Genomic DNA, 24352 nt, shown 5'->3' with positions numbered 1-24352 from the left:
GGCACACACCATCACACAGTCATTTTATGATCTTTAAAAAAAATTTTAAATTACATTAAATTGGGGGGGGGCATGAGTGCTGTGGTGCATGTGTAGGGGGTCAAAGGGCAACTTTTGGGAGTTGGCTCTTACCTCTCACTTTGTAGGAACCAGGGATAGAGCTTGGATAGTTGGGCCTCCCAGCAACTGACTTAGGCTGCCGAGCCACGTTGGCAGTGGCCCGTTCTAGGTCTCTTTCTAACTGAGGATAATAATCGCACTATTGCGTTAGCTTCCCTGAGACAACCAAGTGCTTTGCAGTAAAGTGCTTAGTGTCTGCTCCAGAGGGGTTCTTAACTATTTATGCATAACTTTATAACTTTATTTCAAGATACTTTGTTTTTGGTTTTATTTCTGTGTGTGTGTGTGTGTGTGTGTGTGTGTGTGTGTGTGTGTGTGTGTGTATGGTATGTGTAATACTTGAGGAGGCTGGAAGGCGTGGGATTTCTTTAGAGCTGGGATTAAAGGGGGTTGTGAGCCGCCTAATGTGAGTGCTAGAAGCTCAAATTGGGATCCCCTGACAGAGCAGAGCAGCAAGTGGTTTTTGTTGTTGCTGTTGTTGTTTTGTTTTGTTACTCCACAAGGTCTCAGCATGTAGCATTGCCTGGAATTCATTTTGTAGACCAGGATAGCTTTGAACTCAGAGATCCACCTGCCTCTGCCTCTTGAATGCTGGGGTTGAAAGTATATACCTGTTCACCTGGCTGGTTTTTTTAAAAATAAATATTTATTTTATGTCTAAATGAGTGGGTATGCTGTTGTGTGTCTACACTGTATACATGAAGGTGCCTACACCTGTCAGAAGAGGGTATTGAATCCCTTATTGCTGAAATGACCTGAACTGGGTTCTGGGAACCAAACCCAGGTCCTCTGCAAGAGGAACAAGTCTTCTTAACTGCTGAGCCATCTTTCCAGCCCCTTTTACATAATTTTAAAACTTAAATTTACTGTTTTAACTAATGCATGAAAAACTGGGACTCTGTAGTGGAGAGTTTGCATAGCGCACTAGAAGGTGCTGGACTCTATTCTCACACTTGAAAATAAAACAGAGCATAGCAAGAGAAACTGAAAGGTATGAAAGCCTCCAAGTAAACTCAGCGCTGGGGCTGGGCTGCTGTGTCAGCAGAGACTGACAGGAAGATAGCACACACAGTTTTAAATTATCACGGGCCTGCTTAAAATCGCCACAGCCGCCCCTGGAAGGAAATCGGTGTGTATCACGCGGTCCCCAACCAGCCCTGAGCCTCGGGAGCTTACTGAGCTGTCCCCACAGCCCCTGCTCTCTGTTCTCCTGCTGGCTGCTGAAGCCTCCTGCAGTCCTGCACTGAAGAACCATTCCCTCCCTCCAAGCTGCTTCTTTTTCCTTTTCTTTTTCTAAGATTTATTTATTTATTTTATATATATGAGTATACTGTAGAGTTGTATTGATGGTTGTGAGCCATCATGTGGTTGCTGGGCAGTTCTGTCTCTTGTCTACAGGCAGTGTTTACTGCTGTCCTGGTCGCTGTCCTTCCTTCTCCCTGGCACCTGCCCCACTGCAGGGGAACTCATTGCCTGTGACTTTACAGAGAGCTCTGGTGACTGGAGGCCCCAGGACAGCAGAAGCCTATACACACACACACACACACACACACACACACACACACAGAGTTTGGGGAGAAGGCCCGCAGTGCCAGCCTGTGTCCTTTTCCCTTCCTGCTTCATTTCCAGTCCGGCAGCGAGCCTTAGAAGCCGCAGAAGGCTTCAGGTCATTGCTCTCTCTTCTTTGCTCATAGGTATGACCTTTAGGAAGCTCCCATGATCCCCTCAACCGTGTTTCCTGAGTATCATCTGTTTAGGGTTCAGGGCTGGGCTGGGATGCCTGGCAGTAATGTAGAACACCGAGTACAGTTTGAAGTAACAGTAGATTCAGTCTGGAGTGTACAGGGAGGGCTTCCTAGAGTAGGTGACTGGGTTTTGGGAGGTAGGTAGAAGTTCAAGATGGAGCAGAGTTCTTCACTGTATATACAGAAGCAGCACTGGGAAACTTCCGGAAGCTGGAAAGAGGGATTGGTGGAGGTAGATGAATAAAGACAAGAAAAAAACAAAGGTTCCTTTAATCCCATCAAGTAGGAGGCCAAAGGAGGAGATAGGAGGATTGCTGTGAGTTTGAGGCCAGCCTGGGTTACTTAGCTAACCCCGTTTTTAAAACAAATGAAAGGGCTGGTGAGATGGCTCAGTGGGTAAGAGCACCTGACTGCTCTTCCGAAGGTCCAGAGTTCAAATCCCAGCAACCACATGGTGGCTCACAACCATCCGTAACGAGATCTGGCGTCCTCTTCTGGAGTGTCTGAAGACAGGTACAGTGTACTTACATATAATAAATAAATAAATCTAAAAAAAAAAACAAATGAAAAAACAAAAACAAAAAACAACTCCTATAAACCATAAGAAGGTACACACACACACTCCTTGGGCACAGTTCTCTGCATCTAGAACAGCCTCTCCTACCCGGCCTCCCAGAAACAATTCCAGTCTTCACTGTGGGTTCCTCCAGGCTGCTGGCCCTCTCCCACTTGCTGTGGCCCATCTATTTGTTCCAAGGTTTTATCAGCTGCCTCTGCCACATCACAGTGTAAAGGTGCTTCAGTGTCTGGCCCACGGATTTTCACGACGAGACACAGAAACAGGTCCATCTGTAGTATGCCCCACAAGTGGGGAAGCCTCAAGACAGCAGGGCCCGTGGTTATTAGAGGGCAGAGCCAGGCCCGGAACTGCCTCTGGGCTCCCTGGCTCAGCCTTCTCCCTCCTGGCCCAGAGAGGCCAACATCACCAGCATGATTTCAGGTAGATCTGCAGCTGTTCTATTATGTAGCCTTTATTCCTGGAGCTGGGACCTTACGTGTCCTCCTTCCCCCACAACCTAGAAAGACTCTGACGTATGGATTCAAACAAGAGACAGCTGCTGTATGGAAATGCTGGGGAGAGGCACAGAGAAACTGGCTTTTCTGGGCACAGGGGTGGTTCCTGCCCAGGTACTGGGAGAAGATTTATTTCTGACTGTTTCTATGGGGGAGGCATACTGGAGACTTGAATTCTTGTTCTGTTGATCCTGCCAGGCTTAGATTTCATGGCACTCACGAAACTGGCAGCTAGGAACCCTGGACTGTAGTGATGGAAGCCCTTCCTGGTTATGTAGCCCTGTCAGGTCACATTGCCTCTCTGATCCTTTGTTTTGCCATCAAGCAAGGATCAGGTGAAGGCCGAAGCCCGCTCCTTGCATCACGACTGTTGTGATTTCTCTGTGCCGGGTTTAGCTTGTGAAATGACTGAAGGTGTGAAGCCAGCTGAGTGAGGGGTAATATCAGCTCCTGTCTCTTTGATTTTTATATCCTATGGTGCTGGAGATCAGCTCAGGGCTTGGTATATACTGGGCAAGCACTCCAGCGCTGAGCTATACCCTCCAGCCCTTAGTTTACAATTTTTTTGTTTGTTTTTGTTTTTCAAGATAGGATTCTCTGTGTAACCTGTCCTAGAACTCACTCTGTAGTCCAGGCTGGCCTTGAACTCAGAGATCTGCTGGCCTCTGCCTCCTGAGTGCTGGTATTAAAGGTATGAATCACCATGCCCGACTCTGTTCTTGTGTGTGTGTGTGTGTGTGCTGAGATGCTGAGAACAGAACTCTGCAGAAGAGGACTACATTCTTTTTTTTTTTTTTGGTTTTTCGAGACAGGGTTTCTCTGTATAGCTCTGGCTGTCCTGGAACTCACTTTGTAGACCAGGCTGGCCTTGAACTCAGAAATCCACCTGCCCCTGCCTCCCGAGTGCTGGGATTAAAGGTGTGCGCCACCACGCCCGGCCCGAGGACTACATTCTTAACCACAGTCTCATCTCACCAGGCCCAATTATTTATCTGTTTGTTTATTTGTTTGTTTATTCAGCCTCCCACATGCTAGGCAAACACTTTACCCTTGTGCTACACTCTGAGCCTTTATATTTTATTTTTTATTCTCTGACGGGCTCTCATTTAGTTGCTGAGGAGGGACTAGAACTTGCCCTGTAGCCCAGACAATCCTTTAACCTGGATCCTTCTGCCTTAACCTCTAGCATAGTTACAGTTGATCCACAGCCGATCCAACCAGGCCCGGTTTATGAGGATACAGGCCCTGATCCTTAGGCATGTGGTTGTTGTTGTTGTTGAACCTTTAAATCCCAGCTCAGAGGCTCTAGGAAAGCCACCTGATCTTTCTCCCTTAGCACTGCTTTGTCTCAAGAGCTCAGAATCCTGCTTTCCTGCTTCCTCCACTCACACCTGACAGCTCAGTCATACCTCAGTCACACGGAGTTAACGCTTGTTCTGGGTCTCGGATGGCTCTCCGGAGTTCCTAGCATCTGGAGCTTTCAGCCCAGCAGTGGGCCATGATGGCGTCTTTATATTACACTCAACTGAGGAAGTTTTACTTCAAGTTTATTTATTATTGTTGTACATGTGTGCATTGATATGGGGGCCACTGCCCCTGTGCATGTGTAGGGTCCGAAGACAACTCCGTGTGATCGCTCCTCTCCTTCTACCTTTAGTAGGGTTCCAGGAATCCAGCTCAAGCCACCAGGCTTGAAGCACAGCACTACCCACAGGGCCATCTGCTGGGCCTTGGTGAGAACTTGACTAGAGCGGCTGCCCGTTTCCCATGGGCATCAGCATTATTTGGAGATGAACCCCCTGCTCTTTTTTTTTTTTTTTAAAGATTTATTTATTTATTACATGTAAGTACACTGTAGCTGTCTTCAGACACTCCAGAAGAGGGCGCCAGATCTTGTTACAGATGGTTGTGAGCCACCATGTGGTTGCTGGGATTTGAACTCTGGACCTTTGGAAGAGCAGTCGGGTGCTCTTACCCACTGAGCCATCTCACCAGCCCCCCCCCCCCCTGCTCTTTTTGAGATTAATTCCCACTGAGTTGCTCAGGCAGTTCTCAAACTTGTGGTCCTCCTGCCTCAGTCTCTCAAGTGGGTAGGATTATAGGAAGGCACTGCTACAGCTCGTTCATGGCTGGCATTCCTTACCTCTGTCATCTCTTTTACTGCGTCTCCTTCTACCCACTGCTGTTCTACAGGTCGGCAAACTGAGGACAGGGGCCATAAAGTAACTTTGCAAGGCCACCCTGCTGGTCAGTGACTGTACCCCGATTGGGACCCAGTTTGCTGGCTGTGGAACACAGTGTGGGTAGCCGCTGCTACACAGCCTTGTCTCCTGCAGGTCTGTCTGGGAACCTGCTGAGGCAGTGGCTGGATCTGAACCACTTTTGCTCTATGGGTCCCAGAGCTGAGGTGCTAGTAAGAAATCGTGTCTGATGAACTCTGAGCTAGTGCCTTAACCAAGGCCTTGGCCCTGGCAGCCAAGACCCCCCAGCTCACTGCTTTAGTTCTTAGGAGGATGCCTTCAAAAGCAGATGGTCTTCAAGAGAGCCAAGAGAGAGGACAGACACTGTGCAAGGACTTCCCTGGGGAAGAAGGGCTCATGGAAAAAAAATGGCTGCCTCCAGTCTTCAGGGAACTGCTTTGGGCCTCTTTAGCCCTGCGCAGGTCCTCTGAGAAACCAGCAAGGAATGAAAGTAGGGGTAATGGTGCCAGTAACTAAGAACAGATGCCACATACTGCCTCAGTTTCCTTGTCTGTAAAACTGGGTCCCCTTACAGCCATGGTGAGGGGCAGATGAGGTCTAAGGGTCAGGCCGGACCCCTACACACCGCGTCGCTATAGCTTCATGTGAGGTGTCACCTCTCAGTGCTGTGCCTGAGACTGCTTGGTTGCTGGGGCTGCTGAAGAGGGAGATAAGAAACGGAATCACTGTGCAGTGAACAAAGGCATCCCCAGGGCCCCAGAGCCTCAGGCCTGGAAGTAGAGTGTCAGAGTCCCCAGCCACCACCACCCCCACCCCCACCCCGTCCCAGGTGACCTCACACTGGTAGGCCTCTGAGGCTCCTCTACCCAGCATTCCTCTCTAACTTCCCAGGCCAGAGAGGCCTGTGGGAAGTGCAGACATGGGTAACATGGAGCAGGCTTGTCAGTTCTACTGTGCCCACCCAAGCAGATGGGGACAGCTTGAGAAATGTGAGTACAATGTTTCGTGGTGAAGGGCAGAGCAGCTGCAGAGAGCCTTGAGGGTTCCCAGTGAGTCCAAAATCTGGTGACATTTCTGTCAGCATGCACTTGTGCGCACACGTGTTCAGAGGAGCACTTACAGGAAGGACTGAGTCCCCGCCCCCCCAGCTACTTCCCACAGGGAGGCCAGCTAGGAGCTGTTTTCAAGATTTGTGCAAGGCTGGGATGTGGAGTCCCTCACTTTCCTGCCTCGCCCCTCTGGGTGGACCGGGTGCTTGGAGGACAGCGCAGGGCCTGAGGACCTTGAGGGACTCTTGTTGTTGTTGTTTTGTTCTTTCAAGACAGAGTTTCTGTGTAGCCCTGGCTGTCCTGGAACTCACTTTGTAGACCAGGCTGGCCTCGAACTCAGAAATCCGCCTGCCTCTGCCTCCCAAGTGCTGGGATTAAAGGCGTGCGCCACCACTGCCCGGCCTTGAGGAACTCTTGTGGAACTGGTTCTGTGGCCATTGACAGGTCACTTGCTCTCTCTGACCCTCCACATTATGGAGAGTTAAATGCTGTCTGAGGTCCATTCTGGCTCCCTTGTCTCTAGATCTGGTTCTAACGATGTGTGCCCTACCCAAATTCCATCGTGGCTAAGTCACTGCTGTCCTCATCTGCACCCTGGAGGGGCCTGTTTCTTGAGATCTTGCCTCAACGCTGGTTTTTCTCACTACACCAGGTACCCCATCTGTCATTGCTGCCTCCTTCATTACAGGTGTCAGCTAGTTTCCTGTGTTTTGGGACTCTTGAGGGATACAGGGAGGGGATAACTGGAATCAAGGCCTTGGGAGGGGACAGGCTAGGACAGATCTCAGGAAGGCCTTGGGAGGGGACAGGCTAGGACAGATCTCAGGCAGGCCTTGAGAGGGGGGCACGCTAGGATGATCTCAGGAAGGCCTTGGGAGGGGACACACTATGACAATGTCAAGCAGGCACACTCCTTTCCCTGAGGAGGCTGCCTCCTGATAGACTCCCTCCCCCTAGCATTTTCCAGTAATGTGCTGCCCACTGCAGGCAAGAAGCCAAGAGAGAACAGAGCCAGCCCTTCCCTGCAGCCTGTGCTCAGCCTAGAGGCCCCTCAGGCCTAGAACCCCAGCAGAAAACTAGGAAGCAGGGCCAAACAGGAGACCAGGGAGAAGTGGGAAGATGGTTGCAGGGCCATGTCTGCAGCCCAAGTGCCCTGGGAGCTGTCTTAAGTAGAAGACAGCATGCTGTCCCCTGGTCAGAAGACCCCAAGCCCATCCTGCCTCTCAGAGCTCCAGCTTGCCATCTGTCCACCAGCCATGGAGGACTCATCTTTAAGAAAAGCATGGCCATCCCCAGGGGCCAGCAGAGCAGGCTCAGGGAAGATACTGACTCTGCGGCTGATGGCTGAGAACTCCTTACCCTAGCTTCAGACTCCTGTGCTAGAGTGGGACCCTTCCCTGCAGAGCCCGGGCTTGCCCTCTGCAGCACAGGAACAAAACCAGACTGTAGGACTGAGTGACGGCACGTGCTTCCAGCACAGTGCTGGCTTGTGGGACACCCTCAGGAACAGTGAACACCCTTCCCGTTACTGCTCTTAGCTTGCTACACATACCCTCTCCAGGCAGGATGCTGGCTCACCGTCTGGTCTGGCATTTCAAAGACCAGGCCAGTTCTGTGAATACAGAGGACGAGAGGCATCTTCCAGCCTTCTGCTAGGTAAAGGTGGGCGCTCTCCTCTGCTTACTCTGGGCTGTCTCTTGCACCTCTGCCTTCTCCCAAGGCAGCTGTTGTTGCTGACTCTACAGAGGACCCCAGGCACTCAAATATTTATTTGTGTGTGTATATGTGCTTACGTGTGTGCCATAGCCTGCCCGTGGGGACCAGAAGACAACCTCTAAGAGTTGGGTCTCTCTCTGTGTGGCCCCAGGGATCCAGCTCAGGTCGTCAGGCTTGGTAACAGGTACCTGACTCACAGAGCCGCTTTACTAGTCCCTGGAGCTGCACTCTTGACCATGGGAAGCTGCTTTCTGGCCCATTAGAAGGATTATACTCCCTTAACCTTAGTCGGTCCACTTTCCTCTATGACTGAGTGCACATTTAAAGAGAATCTTTAAACTTTTTTTAAAAAGCATTTATTTATTTATTATATGTAAGTACACTGTAGCTGTCTTCAGACACCCCAGAAGAGGGCATCAGATCTCATTACAGATGGTGTGAGACACCATGTGGTTGCTGGGATTTGAACTCAGGACCTTCAGAAGAGCAGTAAGTGCTGTTAACCGCTGAGCCATCTCTCCAGCCCTGAGAATTTTTAAACTTTTAAACTCAGCTTTAGAGGGTTGCATTTTTGCTTTGTGTGTGCATGTGTTTACATTGTATGTGAGTGTGCATATGTATGTTTATATTGTGTGTGGATGTGGGTTTATATGTTTACTCTGTGTGTGTGTGTGTGTGTGTGTGCGCGCGCGCGCGCGCGCGTGCTAGGATCTGAACTACAGTCCTCTTGCTGGATCGGCAGACACTTTTACCTGCCGAGCCATCATCCCCACCCCAGTCTGAGAGGTTTTCATCTAAGACTGAGTGATCCTCTTGCCTTGGGTCTGTGGTGAGGCAGCATATTGTGGGCGCAGCACATGGCAGAACAACATACTTATATCATGAGCCAAAGAGCAAAGAGAGCAAGGAGAGAACCTCGGGGGTCTTTCTCTCTCCCCTTGAGGGACACACTCCCAGTGACCTAAAAACATCTCCTAGATCACACATCATAAAGGCTCTGTCGTCTTCCTGGTGTTATTAACTCTTTACGACTTAAGGTATCGAAAACTTCAAGAGTCACAGTGTAGCAGGCCCTATAGTCTCCCCTTCAGGGCAGTGCAGATCTCTGGGTAAGGTGCAGCAGCCTTGTCTCCACTCTTTAGCTGGTTGCCTGACCTGAGGGTACCAGGGGGAAAGGTGATGGCTGTGGCTTTAAGGTTGTAAGAGGAGGAGGCACAAGAGAGGCAGGATGGTCAGGGAAGACTTCCTGGAAGAGGAGGCAGCACCGCACTTGACCAGCCGCAGAGTTGGGAGCCTATCTGCTGAAACAGGGAGGAGCTCCTTTGAGGCAATTGCAAAGAGTCTGAATATTAGGAGCTGGGAAGGAGGGTGGGGCAAGAGATGCACCTGCTGGCTGAACACTGGTGTGGCTAGGTGTCTTAGCTAGGGTTTTACTGCTGTGAAGAGACACCATGACCAAGGCAAGTCTTAAAAGAACAACATTTAATTGGAGCTGGCTTACAGGTTCAGAGGTTCAGTCCATTATCATCAAGGCAGGAACATGGCAGCATCCAGGCAGGCATGGTGCAGGAGGCTGCTAGTGGAAGACTGAGTTCCAGGCAACTAGGGTGAGGATCTTATGCCCACACCCACTCCAACCAGGTCACACCTATTCCAACAAGGCCATACCTCCAAATGGTGCCACTCCCTGGCCCAAGAATATACACACCATCACACTAGGGGACTCTAACCTAGGCAGCTTTCCAGCACGAGAAGTGACTTTTGAAGTAGAAACATGTACAAGGTTGCTTCGAGATTTCTTCCTACCCTAAGGCCCATGTTTTTCCCTAATATGTTTTTAGTGACTCTGGGAGCTTGGCGTCATGGGCACGTAGTGCTATCCTAGCGTTGCCTAGGTCAGTACCTGAGCAGAGGAGGGGCTTTGCCATAGGAAGAAATGTCCTTCCTTCCACAGGTCCAGGGGTAATGATGGCAAAGATCTGGCCAGGCAGGTCCTGAAGCTCGCGGGATAGGTCCCATCCGTGTGTGTCAAGCCAGCAGGTGTGTGCTAAGCTCCTCAGGTAGCCCCAGCCCCGAGCATATGCGATAGGATTCTCCAGCTCAGAACTTGCTTGGCAGGGAGAGGAGAGAGCATCAGTCTTGAGCAAAGGCCTCGCTACCTTTTGACCAAGTTGGCTTCGGGGACTGAGTACCCAGCATGCATTTGGGTGCTCAGGTCTTCACCCACCTTCCTACTCCAAAAGCAAACCAAAGAGCTCATAGCGAATGTGGGGTTCTGACCAAAGGCGGTATCCTCAGAAGCCTGGGTCTGGAGCCTTAGCATGGGCCACCACAGAGGATGGCCAACACTACTTGGGGTTGGCAGATGTCACAGTGCCTTGATGTGGAGGGAGGCAAGGAGAACTAAACTTTCAGAACTATGGAGTTTGCTGGGAGCTGGGCTCCCTCCTGGTCCTGCTACTGATTTGCTCTGACTTTGGGCAAATCCCTTCACCTTTTCAGCCCCGGGTGCCCCATCTATAGAGTGGATAGGACTGGGCTAAAGGCAGAGTGGCAGAGAGATTTCGTCTTACTTGCCCAAAGTGACTGATGGCCTTTGACCTCTTGGGATCTTCTGAAGCAGCCGCCTGGTGTCCGTAAAAGCATGCCTCAGTTACGTACAGCTGCCTGCTGCTTGCGTGGCTAGGGCTGGAGGTGTGCAGACCCAGGCCTGTTGTCCCCAAATTCTCCTGGCACTGATGCTCCTTGATTCTCCTGTCTCTCTCATGTCCCCACTTTAACACCACCCAGTGTCAGCCTGCGGCTTATACACCCCGATGGCACGGAGCCTGCCGCCTGCCCCGAGACAGGATTGTTAGACTGTACCTGTGATTGTCTCTGTGTGGGGTGTAAGTCAGCTCCTTGAGCACGTGCCTGAGGAAGTGCCGTGGGTTCAGGGTAGCTTGATGCCGTGGGAACTTTTTGCACCTTGATTATCAGTTTGATTTCTGTCTGTCAGAGGCATGCAGAGCTGCTGCTCTGTAACGGACAGTTGGCGAATACTCTATGAAAACAGCAGGTAAAGGCGCTTGCCGCCAAGCCTGAAGACTTGAGTTCAGTCCCCAGGACCTGGTTAAAGGAAAGACCCAACTCCCACAAGTTGTCCTCTGACATCCACCCATGTGTCATGGTACATGCATATATGTGCATACGGTTGCACGTGCGCGCACACACGCGCATACACACACACACACACACTATAAATTTTAAAATAATTATTTTATACCACAGCCCTGTGAAGCTGGTATTATCCCTTCCGTTTTACAGGCAAGGAACCCGAGGCTCAGAGAGTTAACAGAGCGGCCTTCTGAGACCAAGCCTGTGCACCTCTCGCCAGCTGCTTTCCTGGTCCCCAGTCCTGTCCCCAACCTTCTGTTCTTCTGGCTCCCCTGAAAAGCCCACGGCCTCCCGTTCTCTCGCCCTTCACAGGTTTCCATGTGATCCCCACCATCTCAAGCATCGTCCCGGAGAGCTGCCTGCTGATCGTAGTGGGGCTGCTGGTGGGGGGCCTGATCAAGGGCGTCGGAGAGACGCCCCCCTTCCTGCAATCAGACGTCTTCTTCCTCTTCCTGCTGCCACCCATCATCCTGGATGCAGGCTACTTCCTGCCTCTGCGGCAGTTCACTGAGAACCTGGGCACCATCCTGATCTTTGCTGTGGTGGGCACACTGTGGAATGCGTTCTTCCTGGGTGGCCTCCTGTACGCCGTGTGCCTGGTGGGCGGCGAGCAGATCAACAACATTGGCCTGCTGGACACCCTGCTCTTTGGCAGTATCATCTCCGCCGTGGACCCCGTGGCTGTGCTGGCCGTCTTCGAGGAGATCCACATCAATGAACTGCTACACATCCTTGTCTTCGGGGAGTCCCTGCTCAACGATGCCGTCACTGTGGTGAGGGGGCAGGGGCTCACCACACACACATGGGGCACAGGCAATGCCTTATCTATCCTTCCACTAGTGCTAATAAAGATGGCCAGGGTCCCTCCATGCTTGCTGTCAGGCACTGCTCTGAGCACTGGAACATGGACAGCCCGAGGAGAGACTCACTTTCTTACCTTGCAGAACTAGAAACCACCCACAGAAGGTAGCTTACTAGAGTGCGGCAGAGCTGAGCTGTGAGGCAGTATGCTTGGCCAGTCTATGCCCTCTAGGACCTGAGCTGCTGGCCTAGCAGGTCATTTGCTTCCTGGCCAGCTTGCATTTGATACTGTGTTGCCCAGCCACTGGGCTTCTTCCTGCCTCCGTTCATAGCCCATTTAATCTCTGAGGAGGCTTTTAGCTCTTGTGTTGGCAGTTTAAGAATTGGTATGTGCAGGGTTCTGGGCAAAGGAAATGAAAAGGACTCGGTTCCCCCAAACCTCTAGGATGTGGGAAGTGAAATTAGTAGGTCTGGGCTGACTGCGTGGTTTTGCTGTTGTTTGTTCATTCGTTTGGTTGGTTGGTTTTTGGTTTTTTGCTTTTTTTCTTTTAAGACGGTGTTTTTCTGTGTAGCCATGGCTGTCCTGGGACTTCCTCTGGAGACCAGGCTGGCCTCAAACTCAGAGATCTGCCTGCCTTTGCCTCCTGAGTGTTGGGGCTAATGGTGTGTGCATCACCGCCGCCTGACTACCCAGCTGACTACTTGTTTTCCTGTGACTTTAAGTGAGAAATTCTTCCTCTTCTAGGCCTCTCCTTTGACAGACTTCAAGTGACCGAGTGGTCGTGCTGTTGTCCAAAGGCCAGGTGGAGTTTCCTGGGATTCCTGTCGGAATCCAGCTTGTACGTGTGCACCTGAAGCATGGGTGCCTAATTTGAATCATCCCCCAGCTGAGTCTGGCTATGCATCCAAGTTGACATACAGGAAACAATGGTGTGCTTGCATCGAGTTGATAACTCCATCTGTGTATAGGATCTATGCAGTCTCCTGACCGTGAGCAGCGCTGTGCTGGTCACGTGGCTGATGCTCAGACGCTCCCAGTTTGGATGCATGCTACCCTATCTGGTTTGCATAGTGACTCTGTAGCTTTGTTATGGTTTCTGTTGCTGTGGCAGAACACCATGACCAGAAGCAGCCTGAGGAGGAAAGGGTGAATTTAGCTTTCAGTCAAGTCATGTGCCGTCACTGAGGGAAGTCAGGGCAGGAACTCGAGGCAGGAACCTGGAGATAGGAGCTGAAGCCGAAATCCTGGAGGAGTGTTGCTTATTGGCTTGCTCAGGACCACCTGCCCAGAGGTGAGCTGGGTTCTCCCTCATCAAGAACATGCCCCATTACACTGGCCACAGGCAGTCTGAAGGAGGCGTTTTCTCAGCTGAGGTCTTCTCCCTGGGTGACTCTAGCTTGTGTAAAGATGACCCCTGCAAACCAAATCAAACAGGACGATGGCACTCTTGAAGTGGAGGCATCAGGAGGTTCTTAGCTGAAGAGCTCACGTGACTGCTGGGGTCACATGACCCCCACAGGCCTACACCACACTACCTTTCTTTTTCAATTATCATGTCACTGACAATAGCTCCAAGCTAGAAAAGAGGACCTGGCCTCAGTACTGTTCCGGTGACTCATGGCGCAGACTGTGATCACCCATGAACTTCCCCAAGCTGGACTGAGGTTAGCCGATGGCGGAACACGCTGCCTGTGTCCCAGAGAGCTGTGATCCACTGGTGCCTAGCCAGTGCCCAGCAGCCACCCTTTCTGCAGCCCGAAGTGAGCCTTTGTCCAAGACAGGATTTCTCTGGGCCGCCCTCCTGGCTGTTCTGGCTGTCCTGGAGTTCACTCTGTAGACCAGGTTGCCCTCACAGAGATCTGCCGCTGCCTCCTGAGTGCTGGCTGGCCTTAAAAGTGCCACCGCCACGACCGCCACGACCTGGTTTGCTTCTTTCTTTCCTTCGTTCTCTCTTTTTTTTTTTTTTGGTTTTGGTTTTGGTTTTTCGAGACAGGGTTTTTCTGTGTAGCCCTGGCTGTCCTGGAATTCACTCTGTAGACCAGGCTGGCCCCGAACTCAGAAATCTGCCTGCCTGTGCCTCCCAAGTGCTGGGATTAAAGGCGTGCGCCACCACGCCCGGCCTTTCCTTCTATCTTTCTTTCTGTTTTTATTTTTATTTGTTTGTTTGTTTGGTTTTCTGAGACGTGTATGTGTGTGTGTGTGTGTGTAGCCCTGACTCTCCTGGAACTAGCTCTGTAGGCCAGGCCAGCTTCAAACTCAGAGATTTGCCTGCCTCTTGCTAGGATTAAAGGTGTGTGCTATGATTGCCTGGCAAGTTGGGCCTTTTCTAGAGCTTAGTTCAGGTGTGAATGCCCCAGACAGTGAGGCTGCACCTGAGCTGCCTGGCATCAGCTCTGTCCTCTCACTCTCTCCTGCCTGTTGCCCCTTCCTTCCAGGCCTGGAACATCTCCCCTCCCCCAAAGCTGGTTTCTGGCAGAGCTCTCTAGGGCTAGACTTGAGTAGACTGAGAGCAGCCGTGCCAGTCAGTCCCTCAGAAACTGAAGGAATAGGTCTTGGGCCTGCCTGAGCCTCCCTCTACCAAGGCAATAGGTTCCTTGACCTGCATCCCAGTAGAGATCATGCCCACCATGTGCAGACTGTGGCCCATTCCAGGGCCTCCAGCTCCACAGCATCTGAGCCTGGCTGCCCATTGTAACCAGGCAGCTTGTTTAAATGGAGAATTCTCAGTCCCGCTTGGTGGATCCCAGGTCACATATGACCTGGCCCCGTGTACTTTCAGAGGTTGACAGGTCCTGTCCTGGTTTACTGTCTGAACTTGTGCTGAAGGAGAAAGACAATGAACCAGAGAAGCTATGGTTTATACCAGGTGGAACAATGAGACAGAGTTGGTAGTACCACAGGGAGGCCCAATCATGCTGAGTGCTTTACTTAGTTCTTGTGACAGCCCTGTGACGTGAGCACCCCAATTGTCCCCCACCTTGTGGAAAACTGAAGCATGGGAAAATGAGGCCATGTGTGCAAAGGATTGTAGCTTTAAGAGTGTATGTTGATTACCAGCAGGGGGTGCTGCAGGCCCCCAGTGTGCCCCTCTAGCAAGCTCCTAAGCCCCAGGCTAGGTTCTACACACTTAGCACTAGATTTCTCTGCTGCCTCAAGGTCTGTATCCATGGCTGTGAATCGTGGAAGGACCAGATAAACACGGGCTGGTGTCAGGGAGCCGTGGGGCCAGGGCCCTGCCCTCCTGCCTACCAGCATGTGTGCTCTCCCCAGGTCCTCTATCACCTCTTTGAGGAGTTTGCCAGCTATGACTCTGTGGGCATCACGGACATCTTCCTCGGCTTCCTGAGCTTCTTCGTCGTGGCCCTCGGTGGGGTGTTTGTGGGCGTGGTCTACGGGGTCATCGCGGCTTTCACCTCCCGATTTACCTCCCACATCCGGGTCATCGAGCCGCTCTTCGTCTTCCTCTACAGCTACATGGCTTACCTGTCAGCTGAGCTCTTCCACCTGTCCGGAATCATGGCGTGAGTCGGAGTGGCAGGTGACGGGCTCGGTGGGGTAGTTTCTTACCATGGAGTCTCCGGATCTCTGTGGTCACGAAGGAGCGCCCCAGCACCTGAGCTCTGGGCTCCAGGCTTGCGTGGTAGACGCTGAAGTGGCCCAGGTCATTAGAGGCCTTCTGTAAGAAGCCACTTCCATTGGACTCCTGGGATTCAGGAATCTGAACATTGTGGGCAGAATCCACTGCTACCCTAGGAAACTGAGCTGGAAGTCTTAGGTCTCAGCCCTACTTCTCCCATTTTCTTAAAGAGAGTCCCAAGATGGAAGCCGACTAGGCTCCCCAGAAGGGCTCACCAGGCATCTTCCACGCCTGAATCTTAGAGGCCCCTGAGAAGAGTCAGTGAGGCACAAGGAAAGCAGAAGTGCACAGGCCAACCTAGACCCGGGGACTCTGGGAAGTGGGGAAGGAGCCGGCACAGCTCCCTAGGGGAACCCTGTGTGTTGGGAACTTTATACTAGGAAGGGGTGAACCCGAAAGACCACAGAGTGTGGCCCTGGCTGTCGGGGCAGACGCAGTGTGCACAGTGGAGGTGACTTAATTCTTCTAAAACTCCCGTGTCTCGTCTGAATTTGCTGGCCCTGTGTACTTGGTGTGAGGATCAAGGGAAAACCGTGGGCATTTGGCCCTCACAGTTGTCCAGTGAGCTACTGCTTGCTCAGCCTGGGCTGTCAGCCTGTAACCTTGCACCCCGTTCTTCTTCACCCAAGCCTCATCGCCTCAGGAGTAGTGATGCGCCCCTATGTGGAGGCCAACATCTCCCACAAATCCCACACCACCATCAAGTACTTCCTGAAGATGTGGAGCAGCGTCAGTGAGACCCTCATCTTCATCTTCCTCGGTGTCTCCACTGTGGCCGGCTCCCACCAGTGGAACTGGACCTTCGTCATCAGCACCCTGCTCTTCTGCCTCATCGCCCGGGTGCTGGGTAAGGGCCAGGCCCAGGCCAGGGAGGGGAGAGAGAGAGAGAGAGAGAGAGAGAGAGAGAGAGAGAGAGAGAGAGAAACACAGTATACACATGTGACTGTAGGGAGAGGAGCTGGGCTATGGAGTAGCTATGTGTAATATAGTGTGGGGCTAGGTTGTGGGTTTGTAAGTGTGTTGATGTTTCTAAGAGCTGCACTGTGTCTGTGTGCTGTGTGTAGTACTGTTTGTGTCTATGTAGTAATGTGTCTAAGAGCTGGGCTGTATTGTATGGTATCATATCATATGTAGAGAGGATAGGCTGAGTGCCCACTACAGTGTATTGAGGGGCTGGCCTGTGGGGTCTCTATAGTACAGTGTGTGGAGGAACTAAAGTGCGGGTGTCTAGTACAGTGTGTTGGAGTGTCCGTAGTATGGAGGGGCTAGTGAGCTATGTAGAGTGCAGTATGTCCCTGTCCCTGTCTGAATGGCTCTGGGTGCTCCCATTGCTTCTCTGCAACGCTGACACCGTTTGAGACCATTAGGGAGAAGCCACATGCGTGCCTCCTGCTCACGTGGAGGCTCCGCAGACACTGTCGCAGGGAGTTATGGTGAAGGGCCTCTAGACTCTCCAAAAGCCTGGTGGCTCTCTCAGGTCCTCAACCCAGCCTGGAACCCTGAGCCAAGTGTTCTGTTGTCATGGCACACGTGCCCAAAGCTACCAGGCTAGTGTCACCCATGGAATCGGGTCTGTGGCTCTACCCTTGTGCTAAATTGTCCTGGCCTCCGGGGCCAGGCCGCTGCTGTATTCTCTATCTTACTCCCTTTTCCCAGCCAGAGGTCCACCGTGTGTTCCCCCGTCCACAGTTTTTTGTTTTTTTTTTTTTTGGTTTTTTTTTTTTTTTTTTGGTTTTTTTCGAGACAGGGTTTCTCTGTGTAGCCCTGGCTGTCCTGGCACTCACTCTGTAGACCAGGCTGGCCTCGAACTCAGAAATCTGCCTGCCTCTGCCTCCCGACTGCTGGGACTAAAGGCGTGCGCCACCATGCCCGGCTCCGTCCACAGTTTTTAAGGTTTGTTTGTTTAGGGTTGTTAGTTGTTTGTGACAGGATCTTACTATACAGACCAGGCTGGCCTAGAACTCTGGGTGATTCTTTTGCCTCAGCCTCCCGAGTGCTGGGATTACAGCGGTGAACTGCCCAGAGATCTTCTGTTGGGAACAGGTTTCGCTTTGGATGTTTTATGCTGGGGACGGGACGGAGCCCAGGCCCTCAGGCATTCAGGGCAAGCAGTCTCTGCGTCCCTCTCCTCACAGCCTACACTTCCAAACAGTGTTTCTCTATGAACAATTCCCAGTCTCTGGAAAAGTAGAGACAATAGGATAATTATTTCCCACCTGTTTTAATAAGTTCAACTCAGTACCAGGATTGTTTCCTCCAGTGAAGGCCTCTGGGATATTCAGAACAAATGCAGGCTGAGGAACCCTTTAAAGACCTACCAAGGTTTTGGATTGAGTGAGCTGGTTGGGCGGGGTGGGAGGAGCTTCCTGGACCACCTGACCTCTCCTCTGCCTGTTCCCTGGCAGGTGTCCTGGTCCTGACCTGGTTCATCAACAAGTTCCGCATTGTCAAGCTGACCCCCAAGGACCAGTTCATCATTGCCTATGGGGGCCTGCGAGGGGCCATCGCCTTCTCGCTGGGCTACCTCCTGGACAAGAAGCACTTCCCCATGTGTGACCTGTTCCTCACCGCCATCATCACCGTCATCTTTTTCACAGTCTTTGTGCAGGTGCTGGGCCTGGGTGGGCAGACCCCTGCTTGGGGGCCCCGACTCTTGTGGTAGAAAGAAAAAGGCTGTGGGCATGCTGTCACTAGCTTGCCGCATGACTTTGGACAAGCCATCCCCCTTTGAGGCCTCAGTTCTCAGCTGTGACAATGAGAAGTCGATCAGTATGTGAAGTGACGAATGTTGCCCAACTTGAGTAAGAGCCACTGGAGTGACGTGGGTAGCAGCCGGCAGGGCCAAGATCTACTGCCCCATCATGGTAGGGCTGAGTGGCGTCACGGTTTGGCGTCTGCAGCAGTTCAGCATAGGCGGCCGGACAGTCTCCTGAGTCAGGAAGCCAGAGGCCTGGACTCAGCCTAACGCTCCACTAGCTGTTTCCTGGGAAGGTGTGCCTGTCTGCAGTGAGGAGCCGGGGCTAGCTGGTTACAGCCCTTACAGCCTGCTGGCCCATGACTTCTGGGCTTTAAATGACCCAGGCTTAGCAGGCTTCCGCCCCTGTCTCTACCTGTCCCCGAGAGAGTCCTGTGTGCGACAGTGCATACTGCTGACCCTCAGCTGACTGCCCCAGAGCAGGTGAGAGGCTGTTGGGCCTCTGTTTCTCCCCTATCCTCTACCTCCCACCCTGGGCACAAGTACTCATGGTGTGAGGTGCGACACACCTCTGCCTTCTCATGAGAAAAGACATGGGGAGACCTCTTGGAATTGCAGTTCCTGTCCTTTTGCAGGAGAGAGCTCCTCCTGGCCCTCCTGCGCTGTCCTCAGAAACCCTGCTTCCCCTCAGCTTTGCTGTGGGTTCCATGGGTGACAGTACCATCACAGTGACCCAGCCAGCCAGCCTGACTCGGGGATCACTGAACCCCGCTGCCACTCAGTTTCCACAGCTGTAAAATGGGAGCATCTCTTAGGGATAGTGCAGCTACTAGTCACGTGGAGAGCGTCTAACCCCAGCAGTGAGGCTTGGTCCACTGGCTGACCTATCAGGAAGAAGTGGCCTTTAAAGGCCTGCCTTGATTTGCATGCTGAGGCAGGGAGACTGAGAACCTCAAAGGGGAGATCCTCCTTGCCTGGGGGGGGCCTTTGAGGAGAGGGCGGTTCCTCCGCCTCTCTGTCAGGAGAGCATAACCAGATTGTCTGACACCCACCTGCCCTCCAGGGCATGACCATTCGGCCCCTAGTCGACCTGTTGGCCGTGAAGAAAAAGCAAGAAACAAAGCGCTCCATCAACGAGGAGATCCACACACAGGTACCGGGGGCTGGGCTGGGCCTTGGGTTGCAGAAGGTTGTGGAGCCGAGGCAGAGCTGGGCCTTAAGCCCGCCTTCCCTTATCTCAGTGCCAGGTTGTCTTGGCCCCTGGGGCCCCCTTCCAGGCTCTAGCTGAAGGGACAGTGTGGTGTGAGCGCTTGGGAGCCCAGGAGGCTCTGTCATTAGGTTCAAGTGGGTTCTGAGAAGGGGGCTCACCAGAGTGTGGTCTGGGCTTCAGGAGGAGTAACGGGAAGGCGCCACCTCCTGGCTCTTCCTGGAACTGTAGGGGGCAGGCTAAGCGGAGCCATAGTTGGGGGATAGGTGGGTGGATTGGGGAAGGAGGCCAGCAGTAAGGCTTGACCTGGCCCTGGGCCCATTTCAGTTCCTGGACCACCTTCTGACAGGCATCGAGGACATCTGTGGTCATTATGGCCACCATCACTGGAAGGACAAGTAGGTGAAGGTCTGGTGGGCAGGAGGGTGAGAAGGACAGTTAAGGGTCCTTGGGGAACCTTCTTGTGCCTAGGAACTAGCCCCCTCCATCTCCCTCGTCCCACAGGCTCAACCGTTTTAATAAGAAGTATGTGAAGAAGTGCCTGATAGCAGGAGAGCGCTCCAAAGAGCCCCAGCTCATCGCCTTCTACCACAAGATGGAGATGAAGCAGGCCATCGAGCTGGTGGAGAGCGGAGGCATGGGCAAGATCCCATCTGCTGTCTCCACTGTCTCTATGCAGTAAGTACCACTGGCAGATCTGGGCAGCATCTGTACCCCATGCTAGCTCCCTCGGCCCTAGCCTGAGATGGCCTCCAGGGCTACACTGTTGCCTAGCTGGTCAAGTTGGGCTTGAGGTCCTTGCAGCCATTCTAAGGACTTGGGACTTTGGCAACCCACCCCTGGGCTTTTGACCCCCAGCATGGCCTTGTGCTGTCAAAGAGAGACCTAACCTGTGTTCTGTCGTCCCAGGAACATCCACCCCAAGGCTGTGACTTCAGATCGCATCTTGCCAGCACTGTCCAAGGACAAGGAGGAAGAGATCCGCAAAATCTTGAGGAGCAATCTGCAGAAAACCCGGCAACGGGTGAGGTCCCGCCTCAGCCTGGCCCTCCTTAGCTTCCCTCCTGTGTGCACCCTCAGCACCTCCACCGCCCTTCTCCTGCCTCCCACACCACCAGAGCCTCTCTGGCTCTGGCCTCCCAGCCTGGATTCTGAGTTCTCTCCTGCTCTGACGGCTGTTCCCCCCTCAGCTGCGGTCCTATAACAGACACACGCTGGTGGCCGACCCCTACGAGGAAGCCTGGAACCAGATGCTGCTGCGAAGGCAGAAGGCCCGGCAGCTGGAGCAGAAGGTGCGTGCCGGGCTCTGTCCAGTTTCTCTGCGGGCATGCGCCGAGCTGCTTTAGAAACTGGCAGGGAGGTTTATTAACGGGGTAAGAGTTCGGGCTTTATCCTAGAGGAGTGACTGTCAGGGAAAGAGAAAGCAGTGAGTGTAAGGGACACAGGAAGTGGCACTAGCAAGACGTGGTGACTGTGTTACCAGTTTGAAGTGGGGCCACTGGGGAGGTAGAGGTCCAGGGAGGCCAAAAAGGAGCACCGTGTGCCGAAAGGCGCGGCGCTGAGCTCAGTCGCGGTGTGCTGGGTTTGCGATACCCAGGGTGCACAGGACTTAGGTATGCTGCCAGGGTTGATTTTTGTTTTTAATTGTTATTGTCCTATTTTTGTTTTAATCTGAAACCTTGGGGGTCAGGTGTGGGGTAGAGGCAAAGCTAGAGAAGAGTCGATGTGTCTGAGATTCTCAGAAAGCGAGCGCGGCTTTCTGGGAGCCTGGGACAATGCCCTGGAAGGCCCTGAAGCGCCGGTGTGGGTGGCCAGCACAGGCCCAGGAAGAACTCAGTGAGAGCCTGCTGCCTGCGTGTCTGGCAGAGGACTTCTGCCAGCCCACTGTCCACTCAACCTGTCCTCTCTCTCTGTCAGATCACCAACTACCTGACAGTACCGGCCCACAAGCTGGACTCGCCCACCCTGTCTCGGGCCCGCATAGGCTCAGGTAAAGAGCTAAAGAAGGGCCCTCGGGCAGGACGGGTTTCAGAGAGGCAACGGGAAGTTAGTTTTTCCCAGGAGCTTCGTTTGTATCCAGAGGGCTGGGTGTGTTAACAGAGAGGGCAGCATAGCCTACCTGTCAAACCCGGGCACAAAGGGACTGCCTGGGTTCAGGATGGGGACTGTGATGGAGCTGTGACACAGAGCATCTGGTAGGGATGGAGAGGACGTGGGAGTCCCTGTCCAGGGGGAAGAACATCTGGTAACAGAGCGGTCACTCAGGAAACTGTGGATCCCAGAGGCATGATTGCCTCCATTGGAAGGTCCGAGGGACACTAGCACAGGCTGAGGTGTGGCCATCCCGTCAGGGCTCAGGGACAGAACCTGTCTATTCTCTCAATCCACAGACCCACTGGCCTATGAACCCAAGGCAGACCTGCCTGTCATCACCATTGACCCGGCCTCCCCACAGTCCCCTGAGTCTGTGGACCTGGTGAACGAGGAGTTGAAGGGCAAGGTCCTAGGGCTAAACCGGGGTCCCAGGGTGACTCCGGAGGAAGAGGAGGAAGATGAGGACGGCATCATCATGATTCGGAGCAAGGAGCCCTCATCCCCAGGCACCGACGACGTCTTCACCCCTGGATCAAGTGACAGCCCCAGCTCCCAGAGAATACAACGCTGCCTCAGTGACCCAGGCCCTCACCCTGAGCCTGGGGAGGGAGAGCCTTTCATCCCCAAAGGACAGTAGAGCCAGGCTAGTGGGTGTCCCACAGACTCTCCCACGAGAGTGGGGGCTGGGCGCTCCCCTTGTCTTCTGACCTGGATTGGCTCTGCCCCCTTCCTCCGCATGGCAGCTGGGCCCACAGCCCCCACTGCAGCACGGCTTGCCCCTGCCTCCTGGGAAGGGTCCTCTCCTACAGAACTGCCTTCCCAATCCATCCATTTGGCGGAACGGCTGGGGGCTGCTGAGGCAGGCCCCGCCCCATCTCTAGATCCAGGCTCTCCCATAGTGGAACCAGGGCTCCTCAAGGCCCTCCTTCCCTCCAGCCCCTCCTCATCCAGACCAACTCTCCATCCTTGATCATCATTTCTAACCAAAGAGCCACTGGCTCCACTGTGGTCCCAGCAGGAACGGAGGGAGCTGAACCTTCCTTGGCCGTGACTGGGCCCCCTGTATCAGAGGACAGCAGGCCTGTGGCTGGGAAACAGACCAGTGACCCATAGCAGAGCTGCCCATGGCAGCACCACGGGTTTTCCCGCTAGCCTCGGTGCTCTGGCCAGCCACCTGAGCTGTCCTTACTCAGAGCTGCAGGCTGAGGGCATCTCTGAGCTTCTCTGCTGGGCGCTGGGGCACATTCAACAGTGGCGTGATTGGGGTGATGAGGACCACTGGGCCTTAGTGGGGTTTACACGGAGGGACTGTCCGAGGCTCTGGACAGTGTCCTCTTCTTTCATTTGGTTCATTTGCACCTCACTGTAAGTATGATTCTGTTTGCACAGAGGCACTCTTGTTTTCAGACCCTTTGAATCCCCCATGCCAGTCAGAGCTCCGCCCTTTCCCCCCTCGTCCTTCCTCGTCTTAACACCTTCCCTTAAATGGAACCTCTGCTGCCTGGGGCCCTTGCCCACAGCACCAATTCTGATGTGACCCAACCTGTCATGACTCAAGCTCACCAGCAGGGGGCGTCCTGGTACCTCCCTTGCTCTTGGGCCTGCTTTTACTTCTGTTGGCCAGTTCTACCACCACCCCTTATCTGGACCACTCTCTTTCCTGCATTCTGTAGAGTAGAAAGTACTGGACCCCCTAGAGGCCTTTGCTCACAGGCACACACTCCCTACCGCCACCATGGCTGGGGCCAAGCCCATGGGTATCTGCCCAACCCCTGGGCACTCCCTCCCCAGGATCGTGCAATAATAGTCAGAGGGGTCCCTCCCAGGGGATGGGGCCATGGGTGCTTGGCCCAGCTGTCTCCTCTCCATGCAAGTGCTGTTTGGGGCAGGAGCTGCCAGGCAGGGTGACATCGACAACCATGTACAAAGCCACCGCAGCTGCTGCCGCTCTGCCGCCTGTACAAAGGAAACTGAACCTTTTTCATATTCTAATAAATCAATGTGAGTTTTTGGTAAGAGTCCAGGGCTGCTTCCTGGGCCTGGGGGACTTCAGGAAGGAGGGCGTCAGAGGAACTCATCTGGAAGACTGAAACAGAAACATTGTTACCACCAGCTGCCGTGTGGTCGGTACTGTGTGCAGATGCTGGAGTTACACTGTGACATGTCTCTCCATGTGCTGGGGCCTCTGTGGTCACACAGTCGGAAACCCCTAGCATAGTAGGCAGGTGCTGTCAGGGAGACTCCTGCCACCCGCAGAGGCCAGTCGGAGGAGGGATCAGGTGCATCCAAATATAACATTCCTAACACGTGCAGGCCTGAGAAAGTCCACTATGGGGCATCCCTCCTCTGGAATTCCTCCCTTTTCCTTAATAGGTCGATGTTTAATGAGCCAGCGTGTCTGACTCAGTAACGTAGAAGGGAAAGACAAACCTTGTAGTTTGTGGTTGGGGGTCTAAGGGCAGTACAAAGTCTCTAAGCTGTGTCCTCCCTCACCTGGGAATTAGAGACTGCCCTGTTGGAAGAAGGGGTCCCTGTCTAAAGCTGAGGTGCAATTCCAGTACCAGACCACCAGAGGGCAGTGAGGTCTCAGTACTGTCCAAGAGGCTCTGCCCAGCCTGGGACCTGGACTCAGAACTGACTTGACTTAGGATATCTGAATTGGGCCATGGCAAAAGAATTATAGGGGAGAACCACAGTGTGCATTCCTGTATTGATGTCCCAGCAGGAAACAGCTGGAACACTCAAAGGGTATGGGCAATGTTGGATGAGGACTCAGCAAGAGCACAGGGCTTCTGCCCAATCAATCCCCCTTGGAGGCAGAAGTAGGGGGGTTCTTTGGGGCCAACCTGGGGATTC

The 24352-nt window shown here is 53.2% G+C and overlaps 1 protein-coding gene across 1 annotated transcript in view; it reads left to right on the top strand.

Moving 5' to 3' along the window:
- Positions 1-23514, top strand: part of Slc9a1 (solute carrier family 9 member A1) — a 54085-nt gene extending 30571 nt beyond the window's left edge. The window contains exons 2-12 of the mRNA XM_021159527.3: positions 11374-11834; positions 15134-15384; positions 16130-16347; positions 17906-18108; positions 19259-19348; positions 19730-19800; positions 19907-20080; positions 20312-20426; positions 20593-20694; positions 21320-21392; positions 21793-23514. Coding sequence (XP_021015186.1) covers positions 11374-11834; positions 15134-15384; positions 16130-16347; positions 17906-18108; positions 19259-19348; positions 19730-19800; positions 19907-20080; positions 20312-20426; positions 20593-20694; positions 21320-21392; positions 21793-22133 — 2099 coding nt within the window. The 3' untranslated portion in view covers positions 22134-23514. The remainder of the gene's footprint in view (positions 1-11373; positions 11835-15133; positions 15385-16129; positions 16348-17905; positions 18109-19258; positions 19349-19729; positions 19801-19906; positions 20081-20311; positions 20427-20592; positions 20695-21319; positions 21393-21792) is intronic.
- The last annotated feature ends 838 nt before the right edge of the window (positions 23515-24352 follow it).

Source organism: Mus caroli, unplaced genomic scaffold, assembly GCF_978045245.1.
Source record: "Mus caroli unplaced genomic scaffold, Mus_caroli_1 scaffold_6, whole genome shotgun sequence".
NCBI lineage: Eukaryota > Metazoa > Chordata > Mammalia > Rodentia > Muridae > Mus > Mus caroli.
This window is presented reverse-complemented; position numbering and strand designations above follow the sequence as displayed.